The sequence below is a fragment of the Pagrus major genome, chromosome 9, assembly GCF_040436345.1.
Source record: "Pagrus major chromosome 9, Pma_NU_1.0".
Classification (NCBI taxonomy): Eukaryota; Metazoa; Chordata; class Actinopteri; order Spariformes; family Sparidae; genus Pagrus; species Pagrus major.
In genome coordinates, this window is record NC_133223.1 from 26,710,147 (window position 1) to 26,722,547 (window position 12,401).

The window sequence follows — 12,401 nt, forward strand, 5'->3', positions numbered from 1 at the left end:
CACAAGTTTCCACCTTTTCTTCTAGACTAGAGCTAAAATCACTCCTTAAAGCCTCCAGTTTAATAGACAAGAAAAGGTGTAATACATTTATGAGTTATTATTAAGCATTTACGCCTGAAATGTTTGTATTTGTCTACATATATAAACTTTTTTTATAGGCTATTTATTTGTTAAACCTTATGTTCCTCATGTATGAAGGGCAATAAGTATAAATGAATACATGCAAAAATTATTACGCACATAAATAAATGAATAAATAAATGATAAAATACATAAATAAACGAAAAATAAATACATTTTGGGACTGAAAAAGGCTATTTTTGTGTCTTTTACGTTTATTTGTTAATGCATTCATCTATTTCTACTTATATTATTTTTTGTCATTCATACTCGTGTATATTTTTTAACCTGTGTGCTTCCACTTGTTTTACCTGAACTCTTTTTATATGGTTCTCCCTCTCAATAAAGGGCAAAAAGCTTGCAGCATTCAGCCAAAATGTAAAACGAAACACGCGATGCAATAAAAAAAAAAGTTATACATGAAGCAGACTGTCAACTTATTAAAGCCAACTTGTTTAAATCTTTTTGAATTTAGGAAGTGTTCTGGGTTTCTCAAAAATAATAAAAAGTAATTTTGGTTTTTTAAATAAACTACTTTCAGTATAATACATTTACTCCATGACCTGTTACCGTGATGATGTATCATCCTATTGAGATTGGAGTCATGCCCGTTATGTTATCCTCACTTCAATATGATGCCTAAATGTTTTCAGTTTTTGTTTGAATTCTCACACATCGTGATGATTTCCATAATAAATAGATGGAAAAAAGTTTGAGGTAGCATTTCTGGGATGTTAAGCACAATAACACGTTCACTCAACTGTAAATTCGTCACACAGTCTGATGATGTCATACATATCTCACTCTTTTTCAGGAGACAAAGTTTTATTTTTTTTTATATAATAAACTTCAAAAGGAAAAGTAGAACACAGAGAACAAAACGTATTTCTTTAACAGTAACATACATAGATGTATAAATGTGAAATTAGTTTCAATAGAAAATAAGGCAGCAACGGTGTGTCAGGGAAATAAAACAAAACCATACAGCACACAGAGCTGTAACCAAAGATTATTTTCCTTATAGATTAAACTGTGATTATTTTCACAATAATAATTTCATCTATCAAATGTAAAACAGAAAAATTAGCAGAGTTTCCCCAAAGGCCAAAGTGACATCAGATTGTCTCTTGAATCAAAAACGAATAATAACAAATAATCATCATTTACAATCAAAAACGACAAAGAAAAACAACAAATCTTTACATTTAAGAAGCTTGAACCAGCAAAAGTTTGACACTTTTCACTTAAAGAAACAGAGATGATTAATCGATTTGTCAAAACAAATCTATTAATCGCGAGAATGTGGTCACCGAGGTACGACCACCTCGACAGTACCTTAACAATTTGCAATACGAAGAAATATATAAAATAAAGTGACAAAGTGGGCAACTATCTTGAAGTTTAAAGTAACGCCCTGCTACCATTTAGTAAAAGAAAGAACCGGTAGAAAGAACCAGGAGCAGCAAGTTAACAGGATACTCTTACTAAAACTACTTTTTGGTATTTTACATTGCATATATCTCTAAATATGCATCTGTTATCAAACACTGCTTCAATCCAGGTCAACATTTCTTTGCAATTTCCCTGTTTTCATTCTGTTGAGTCCTGGTTGCAGATGCAGTGTTCACCAGACGAAAGGCACAAGAATCAGTTCGACCGTCCTGCAGCCGCGTTAGCCGACCGTCACAGACAGTTTCAGAGGCAGGATCTTCAGTGGGACGTTGTTCCAGGTGTTGATGTATGGAAACAGCATGCCGGTGAATGTGTGCCTGAAGGTGTGCATGACGGTGTCGGTGTCAGCATCCGAGAAGGCCAGCTTTCCATTGTCCCAGTCCAGGTGCACTCTGACCCTCTGCATCTCGTCCTTCGGTGAGGGGACAGGCGTTTGGCGTGATGGGGAGAACGCTGTGAATTTACCGTGACTGAACCTCAGCATCCACAACCCAGACGGTATGTCTCCCTTCCTCTGGGCTTCCTGTGCCATCACACCCAGCGCCCATTCCTGATTGCCTCCGATCTCCACGTCCCAGCTGTGACTCCCTGAGCTGAAGCCCTTGGAGCCCAGGACGCTGCGGTGCTGGTTCATCCTCTCCGGCTGGCTGTGCATCAGAGCGGCGAGAGGCAGTTTTGGTCCACAGCTCAGGCTGGTCAAACCCTGGGACAGCTGGAGCTCTCGATGGGCTGTGTTGGGGTTCAGGATCACAGGGGTGCACGACACTTTCTCCTTCATGTTGCACCACACGTTGTAGCTCATGTTCCCCAGATGTTTGGCGACATCCATCAGGGCTCCCGTCACCTGCTTTGGGTCATCCGGCAGGGGGCGCTGAACCTCTCTCGTCAAGGCATCGGCTTTCAGAAGGAAGGACGTGTCTTCAGCCTGCATCCCTTCCTCTATGCTCTTAATGGTACTTTCCATGAGGTGTATCCTCAAGCTCCAAACGTCAAACCTGCTCTTCATCATGTTTGCTTTGCTCTGCTCTTCCCGCCTCAACGCCGCGATCCTGGACCTCTCCTCCCGCAGCAGAAAGTCGTGGAGCACCCTGAACTCCTCCGTGATCTTCTCCTCTGTGTCCCGAGCTTGAGCCTTCATTTCTTCGACCGTTTTTTCGAGGTTCACTTTCATTTCGGTGAAGAGTTTCACTTTCTCTCGCAGAGGCTTCAGGCCCTCCAGGAGCTCGCTCCTGCGCAGCTCGGCAGCCTCGTTCACCGGCGTGCACGCGTGGTGTCGGTGCTGATGCGAGTCCCGACACACGACGCAGATGGGAGTCCGGTCGTCCAGGCAGTACAGCTTCAGCCTCTCGAAGTGCAGGCTGCAGACGAGCCCGGACTCCACCTCCAGGAGAAAGGCCTCGCACAGGTTCTTCAGCACCAGGTTGCGAGGTGGTCTTCTGGTCGGAGACACCGTCTTACAGATGGGACACTCCCGGACTCGCTTCGTCCCCCACCATGCCTGGACGCAGGCGCTACAGAAGCTGTGGCTGCAGGGGAGGAGGACAGGATCTTTAAAAGTATCCTGGCAGACGGGACAGGAGAGCTCCCCTGTCGGGACGGACCACATCTCTGTTTACTTTCGTTTCTTCCGCTTCTTCAGGACTTTATCCTCTTGACGGCCAGTGTGTAGCGCCCTCCTTCTGGCGGCGGCGGAACAAATTCAATCGTGTATTTTCAACTGTGGAGGTCTCTAATACATTACCAACAACCATTATTATAAAAACAAATGATTTTTAAAAAAAAATGTAATTAGTATTCTATACATGAATGATATAAATAGGTTAAAAGAAAGACGTTTTCCAGCGGAAATTCGTCACTAGTAACGCCGAAATCCCAGACTCCCTTACAAAAAGCTTGAATTTAAGAGTTTTTCGCATCATGAGGAGAAACTGAACAAAATTTGTAAATGAACACAGCAAATTTTGAATATTTCATGTCTTCTTGTAAATTCGGCATCAAATACAATACATTAGGATGTTTCTTTCGTTGTACAAGCAACAACCATTATTTTAATCACAAATATTTATTTTAATGTGATTAGTATTCTATACATTAATGATATAAATAGGTTAAAAGAAACACGTTTCCCAGCAGAATTACGTCAGTAATAACAGCAATATCTCAGACTCCCTTAAAAAAAAGCGGGAATTTAAGAGCTGTCGCATCATAACGAGAAAATGAACAAACTCTGTGAAATGGCCACGACAAATTTTGAATCCTCGGTGTCTTCTTGTATACACACTTTTGTTTAGTATATACACTTTACTAGAAATGATCAATCTACAAGTTGGCGTTAGAGAGTTTCTAACCAATCAAGTCATCATCCCAAAATGTTTGGTGAATATAGTGAAGAATAGAGAATAAACATGTTATCTGGAAGGAACCTGATGTGAAGCACCCTCAAATGATTTTTAAAATTTTTTTATTTCCATTCCAGACGCAAATGCCTGCTATTATTATTGTAAGAACCCTTTTAAATGAATATCAGGTTTGTTTCACTTCAAAAAGGACAGGAAGAAGATCTTGCTGCAACTATTTTAAAGCTTTGTTCAGTCATGCATGTAGCCAGCTTGAACTTTCACTCATTACTGTCCCATTTTCTTTCCATCCAACGTGAACAATCTATGACAGCAAGAATGCAGTCTGCTTATATAAGACGGCACAAAACTGGGTGATGGCACACTCTCATTTTCAAACATGAGATGCGTCAAAACACTTTTTCTCAAGTCTCAGTTGAACAAGGGTGAACTCTGACCTGTGAGGCAGCTGGAACCAGCCAGAGCTGGCATTAAACAGGAAACACATTCTTGACTGTCAGTCAAAACAGGATTCAGTTGAAATGAATGAGGGAGTGAATATGTGCAGAGAGAGGATGTGCTTTTATCAGGAGATCCAGGATGGAGAGTTGGGATCATTCTTCCCTCTGTTGTTCCTGGACAAAGGACTGAACTTAGAAAATTGTAAAAACCTTATTGAATATTGCACTTTATTGCAATTTTATGTAGGAAAGTTAAAGTTAAGAATACTATTTGAATATACTATTCTACTACAACCTTGAAAATAATCTCATGCATTGGTCAATTTTATGGCAAATGCTGAAATTCAGATTTTCAAAATGACTGATGAATTACTTCAGTTCTCTCTATTTACTTATTTTTTTAATTTTTTTAAATTATTTATTTATTTTATATGGTAGAAACCAAGCCATCCAGGCTGTGGCTTTGTCTACTTTGGATTTTTGTCTGTGTCCATGTAAAAATTAAATAAAATCATAGTTGGCCACATTTTGTGAATAAGAAAGGGCAAAATAGAAAATAATAAAATAGAGTTTATTGGTAGAAAACATGCAGAAGGTTACTGCAGTGGACAAAAAGAGGTCACTAGAGGTCAATTTAGACAAATGTTATCATTGTTTATTATATCTATGTCCTGTAAATGATGTGTTATTGTCAGAGAAACCATTAAAGCAGAGCAGTAATTATGTATTAAAAAGAATCAGTCAGTGTGGAAATCAGTAGAAAACAAATAGAAATCAGAATAATTAGAGCAGAAAAATGAGGAACCAAAAAGGTAGAACTCACCAGAATAAAAATAAAACCGATCTCCCACACATGAGCTGCTGCTGCTGCAGTCTGTGGGTGTGATGATAGATAGGGAACGCTTCCATACAGCTCTACTGGTATTTTCCATTCTGTCAAGAGACCCTGGCCACTGAAATGACTGTGCTGTTGCTCATGCATATGTTCCATGTTCCACATTTCTCTAGATTGAGTCAAACATGCACGAGATCCCGTGCAGATTAGAAAAAGGGGAAGGAGTGAAGGAGTGTGTTTGCTGTTGCTGCTGATCTGTAGCGATGCCTTCATCTGAAAAGCTCTGAGCTGAGACTACATGCCCGTGAGCTGTTGTTAAATTTTAATGGTGCGGTTGAGTTTCGGGGCTAATGCACGGGATGCAAATGAAAGCTGGAATCAGGTACACAACAGCTGATTTCCATCCAGTTTCTGGTTGTGGTGTCATGGCGGAGGAGGAAGTGAAAGTTGTGCAGTTGCTTAAGACAAAAGTGAGAAAACGTTCTGTGCTTCAGACTTACTGCGTGATCCCGTGATGACTTTTAATTACAATGTTTCAGGTCAGAATGTGCAACTGCTGAAACTAACATTACAGATATTTTGTAATCAGGTGGTTTCCATTAACATGGAACCTTTTTTTATTCTGATGCCAAATTAATATGGTGTTGAGATGGAAGTGTAGTGGGGTGGAGCAGCCTTTAACAGCCTTTTACATAAAATTATGTGTGAGCAGCACACTGCACACTCATTTTAAAGGAACAGTTTACACAAAAAAAGGCTTTATCCACTCACACCCATGCCGATGGAAAGTCAGGTGAAGTTTCGTACAAAACATTTCTGGAGCTTCACAGCAAAACAGTGTTGCATCATTTTCCTAAACAACTAAAGTATATGGGGAGAAAAAAAACATAAAATGTGAAATATTAATTTAGGTGGGACTGCGGGATATAATGTGTACAAGAACCAAAGCATGAAGTGATACAGTATGTAGATTAACAACATTTATTTCAGAGTATTTGCCTATTGTATATTGCACTGATAGCAGGGCAGCCTACTGGTTTTGTTTACTGTTGCTTGGCAACATGTGAAATTTTCGAAAAATAAGGTGACGTAGGCGAGCTGCAACTTTATGTCTTCATTCAATGCTGCAATAAATTCCCTAATAATGTTGCAGCAATGTCAAACCTCGAGTTATGGTGTCTGCTACTTGCTAAACATCTGCACGTTCGTCTATTGCTGATAACTGTAACTGTTACAGCGCTATCGTGTCCAGGGCCAGTGGCTAGACCAGCTGGTTTTGGTTTAGAGGTGCAGGAGGGTGGAGGGGGCATCCGGGTTTTCCGTAGACGGCTCTTTTCTGACTGCCGTTATCTGTTCCTCTTTCTTGATGCATGGCCTCTTAAAATTTGTCCTGAGGGCTTTGTTCTGACTTCTTTGCCGTGATGATCTATCACCGATGGCCATTTGAATAGCATAAAGGCAGCACTCATTAAAACTTTGAACTGATTTTTTCAATTGTTATTTTACATTATAAAAAAGTCCCCATCTACTTCAAGTGTAGATGGGGACTTCATTAGGACAATGCTCTAACACTGTTTTGCTGTGAAGCTCCAGACATGTTTTGTGGACTTTCCATCAGCATGTAGGTGAGTAGATAATGACTGAATTGTCATTTTTGGCTGATTTGTTCCTTTAACTTCAGTTCAAGTCTAATCTTGTGCTACTTCATCACAGCCGGTTCACTCACAGGAAGTTTTATCTCCACTACTTTTCATTTAATGACACAGACTGCTGAAGTAATCACATACCTTTAATAACTGTTGACTGCGACAATAAATCTGAGTATTAAAACTTTTATTAACACATTCCTCAGATCTCTCTTTCACTACATCTGCAGGGAAGACGACTGGGGATAACACTCCCCTATAGGAATCAGGCATTTTGCAGACGTTTGCAATAGAATAATAGGGGCCATCATGCTATTTCATTTATGTTCTCGACAGCACATGTTATCCTCACAAACCTTTATCACCGTCTGCTCATTGAGCTCAGCTGACCCATATCTGGCTTGCAGTATTTTCTCCCATTCTCTTCGTTAAAATATGAAAACACGATTTGACATGCATTTTCATTTTTTATTTATACTTTCATCATATACAAAAATGAATCAGACCAAAATGGAAAAAAGAAACCATTGGAGAAATTTGGAAATTAGAGATACACACAGAGGGGAAAGATTATTATATAATCTACCCCTGTAGAGTAATAATTTACATTTAATATAACCTCGTTCATGTAGAGAGATAATGTTTACAGTATGTAGGACAGTGTCACGTCGTCAGTGCAGTGCCGATTAATCTGGTCGGACTGAAAAATTCATCACTTTGCAGCGTATGTGTGTGCACGCATGTGTGTGTGCATATGTATTGTGATCAAGACAGATGGTCTGACCGAAAGAAACAGCTCACTACTGTCTCCATGGAAACAGGCAGGAGGCGATGGAAGTGTGTGTCTTTGTATGTGTGTGTGTGTCTGAAGGGGAAAGAGACAGAGAGGATCCCCTTATCCTTTTCTATCCTATTCTGAGCTATAAACCTCAAAAAGTGCACAAATATAAGGGAGGATGTTGATTTTCTGTGTTCATGACATTTTAAAGGAGATTTATTATGCTTCTTCATTTTTTCTCTTTTCCTTCAGTGTGTTATATACTGTAGGTTCTTGTGCATGTGAAAAAACCTGAAAGTTAAAAAGCCCAAAGTCCACGCCAACGGGAGCTCTTCTCTCCCACAGAAAACAGTGCTCATAAAACGCCTCACCAGTAGTCCCACCTTTAATCCTGTGACTTTTTGACATCACTCTACGTCACAGAGTCACACATTAGCATAATTTATGCCTATACTCACGGTAGAAGTGGAGTTAACTGGAAGCTGAAAATACGACAGAGCCGACTGGAGACACGGTGAGCGGTGCTGGCTCAGGCATGTGTGAGCAGACCAATCAGAGCAGACTGGGGTTCTTAAAGAGACAGAGCTTTTTCAGACAGAAGTGCTGCTGTGTGAGAAAACTGATGTGTTTTCTGAGCATTAAAGCATGCAAGCCTATTATAGTAGTAACCCAAAATACAATTATGAACCTGAAAATGAGCATAATACGCCTCCTTTAAAAGATGATTTTGGATCAGTGACATCTTGCCCGTGCACTCCTTGGTCCTTGGCATTTTAAACCAGCCTGAAGGGATTATATTGAACTTGGTTTGCAGTGACACAACCATCAGAACCTTTCATTTTATATCGTAAATCAAGACTGAATTGAAAAAAGCTGCATTCTTTCCGATCTTCTTGTAGGATCGAAGATTCATCAGCACACTCGTTCAAGGAGCAAAGGAGTCCTATTTGCAGAGGTCAACGAGGCTATTTGCTGGACATTGTGTTTTACACATGGATGCATGTGCACATCTGCATTCTGTGTGTCAGTACATCAATACTGACACACAGATGTCACTGGTGCTTATTGAGCCATGACACTGAATGCCAATTGCGCTTTTCAAAGTGGACCTGATGGACACTGTAGCCTTTTGATGTACCATAAGAGAAAATCAACATCGATTTGTCCAGACAGAAATTTTGAACATGATGTGGTTTAGTATAATTGTTCCCATAGACATTGGTCTTCCTGTGCTTGTTGGTGCAGGGCCGCCAGCAGAAACTGAGCTCCCAGCAGCAGCATCTGAAGAAAAATGAGGAGACACGAAGCAATCAATTCTCAAATTAAGATCCCATCAACTTGCCGTCCGATCCAGTGGAGTGACCTCTCAATGAAGGAATAAATCAGTAACCCGGTCAATCAGTTCACCACCTCTTGATTGCTTCCTACAAGTCGTCCAAAGCCAGAATCAATAGATCCTCCTGTCAAACACAGCAAGCGTTTGACTCCCCAATGAACTTACTGGAAAAACTGAAAGAGAATTCACATTTAAAAACACACTGTTAACATCATGTTTAAGCCAAAAAATGGTCAAATTGAAGACAGGTGATGCTTTGGCATATGATTTAAATAAACTGGACAGATCAATCCCTTTCTCAAGTTGTCAAAAACAAACGTCTCTTGAGATCGTCCTCCTCCTCACCCCGTCTAACATTGCTAACATTATTATTTACCCCAAAAGTCGCCAGGGTGGCTGTAGACCTAGTTCAGCTACTAGACACCAGTAACCAATAATGTTTTAGAAGTTTATAAAAACTGATTAAAACCGGATTACCAAAATATGATGCAGTTGGAAATCATCATTGAGCGTTACTGTACTTTTAATGCAAGGAGAATTAGTACAAATGTGCGTCTTTCCCCTCACCTTTAACACCATTTTTGTGGATCAAAGGTTCCTCTATTTGGAGCCCTATTTCTGTGTACTTCAAACTGAGCAGGTCTAGGCCTTACCCCTTGATTCATTTATTTACAGACACCCAACATTACCCCCATGGGCAACGACTTGGCAACAGTGGTGAGAAAAAAACTGCCTTTTAACAGGAAGAAACCTAACTGTAATTTGAAATATTTGTATTCATGTGTTGAAGTGTTTTCTCCATTTACTGGAATCAGAAATCAAAACTGCTTACTGTGTGGCACTATCAGTTGGAAAATACTGTACTGTATGTCCTGAATTTGACATCTTTGTATATTCTTTCTTTCTTTTAATAATAATACATGTTTTTTAATGCAGACAATCAAAAGATGTGTGCTCTTTGTGTCTCTAAGTCCACATACTTTTAAATAGAGATTTTCCTGGAAATCCTGACATACACAGAGAAAGAGCTCACCCATCACCTACCTAATGTCTGGATTATTTAGAAGTAATACTCATATCAAGCTCTCGCTTTCTCATTTCTATTGAATTATTTACATCTTATCTCCTTCTCTCTCACACACACACTCAAATACGCACACACACACCTCTAACGGTTACTGGTAATGGACTGCTACATCGTAAACTGTCTTGCCAGTAATGTGGAGAACGTCTGGGTTTTGACTCTCTGAGCATATACTTGCATTGTGTGCACTTATTAAGTACACTATCAAATCGCTCTTTAAATAATATATCGGTAAAGACGCATCTCATTATATATCAGCATGTTGCACCCTGTCCTCTGTGGCTTCAAGTTGATATTCTGAATAAACTCATCTGCTCGCAAATAAACTCAGGATTACCAGAGTTTCGAGGAAACTAAAGTAAAAAATAACTTTCCCTTGTTTCATAACCTCTGATACTGTTTACACGAGTTACTGACCTGTTACTGAGTGCGTTATGAAATGAGGAATGTGATTGTGTAAAAGTGATTCGTAATCAGTTTTATAACCTGTAAAACAAAGAATCTATGCTGGTATTTCTTCTGCACACATCTGCTGGTCAACAGTCAGGCTCATGCATATTTACTGTTTTAGCCTACAGCATCATCTGTCCTGATCTATTCTCAATATCTCCAAGCCCCTCACTCAATCTCTTTACCCTTTGCTCTCAATCATTTTGCACTGCCACACACACACACACACACACACACACACTCACTCACCTCCTTCTCTTCCCTTGATGATCAGATCCTTATCTGCCTCTTTGACCTCCAGCTAAAATGAACCAAGGCTGCCGTGTCACATCCTTTTTTCTCGAGCGTGTTCACCGAGGAGGAAAGAGCACACGATTGTAAATGAACACACTTTGTGTTTAATGGTGGCTTGGTTTTCACGTGAGGAGTCATTTTTTTGCGTCAAATGCCAGAAAACCACATGTGCAGGTGTCACGTTTTTTTTTTTCACATTTGAAATGTCAGAATATTAGCATCGGAAAAAATTCAGATTTTGTCTTATCTCTTAAAAAAGACTCTTGAACGCTTCTCATGACAAGATTTGTATCGCAGGATTAAGAGAAGAAATCTCATAATTACAAGGAAAGTAAATCATAGCTATAAGATTGAAGATTGTGTAATTATGATAAGTCATAATTATGTCATACAGATTTCGTAATTATGAGATACAAAAATATGCACACCATGTGAAAAGGTCTGCACTTTATATCTTTCATTTATTTCTTACTCTATAATGTGCCTCTGTAAAAGTCAATTCTGCCTATTATGTTAATAGTCTTAATGTATTAAACTTATAATACATGATAATGTATTAGTTGATCTATATTTTGTATTAAGAATCTAAAAGTAACCAGTAAATAATGTTGTCAAATAAATGTAGCTGAGGTCAAAGTGCAACACCGACTTCCAACATGTAATGGAGTAGAAGCTTAAGGTAGGATAAGATGGATATAGCCAGTGATGGAATGTAACTGAGTACATTTACTCAAGTACTGTACTTGAGTGCAGTTCAAGGTACCTGTATTTTCTGCTACTTTATACTTCCATGCCACCACATTTTGGAGGCAAATATCACTCCGCTACATTTATTTGATAACTTAAGTTACTAGTTACTTTGCAGATTACATACTGTATCAGAGACAGAGTGGTGCATTTTGAAATTACTGACAGTAATAACTACAACTGACAGTATGTAGTACATACATATATATATACATATATATATACATCTACTGCCAGAAAATTACTTTTCATACTTAAGTACATTTAATATCAGGTACTTTAAGACTTCAATTGCTATACATATGGATGACTTTCACTTTTACTTAAGAAATAATTTAACATAATATCTTGATTTTTACTCAAGTATGACATTTGAGTACTTTTTACAACACTGTTATTACTGATGCGTTCATGTGTATGCATCATAATGTCACAGCTGGTAAAGATGGGCCTTACTTCAACTACTTTATATCCTGCTGGTTAGCTTAATCCATTTTAATGCAACATAATATATTAGTTGATATGCCGTATTTTAGCATTAATAATCTGAAAAAGTAATCAGGAAGTTGTGAAAATAACTGTAACTGAGTAAAAAGTAAAATGTTAAAGTAGAGTTAAAGTAGGATGGAAATGCTTGTGTAAAGTACAAGTAGAGTACCTTAAAACTGTACTTAAATTTGGATATCTTCTATGTACTTAGTTACATTATACTCCTATACTACAGACACACACTGTATTTTCTTTGATATCATTTTATTTATCTTTTATCTTACTTTTTAACTCTTATAATGACTTGGTGTGTTGTTTTCACTTTGTGTACCTCTATATGCTTTTCTGTTATGTTTTCTTTGTGTTTGTGAGG

The 12,401-nt window shown here is 38.8% G+C and overlaps 1 protein-coding gene across 1 annotated transcript; it reads right to left on the minus strand.

Moving 5' to 3' along the window:
* Window positions 1–1,792: 1,792 nt before the first annotated feature.
* LOC141002003 (nuclear factor 7, brain-like) lies at window positions 1,793–3,178 on the minus strand. The gene has a single exon (XM_073473169.1). It carries the CDS (start codon window positions 3,176–3,178, stop codon window positions 1,793–1,795), a length of 1,386 nt encoding a protein of 461 aa, XP_073329270.1.
* Between the last annotated feature and the right edge of the window lie 9,223 nt (window positions 3,179–12,401).

What these genes read in the sequence shown, in the direction of transcription:
- LOC141002003 (XM_073473169.1), bottom strand. Translation starts at nt 3,178, where the DNA reads ATGTGGTCCGTCCCGACAGGGGAGCTCTCCTGTCCCGTCTGCCAGGAT.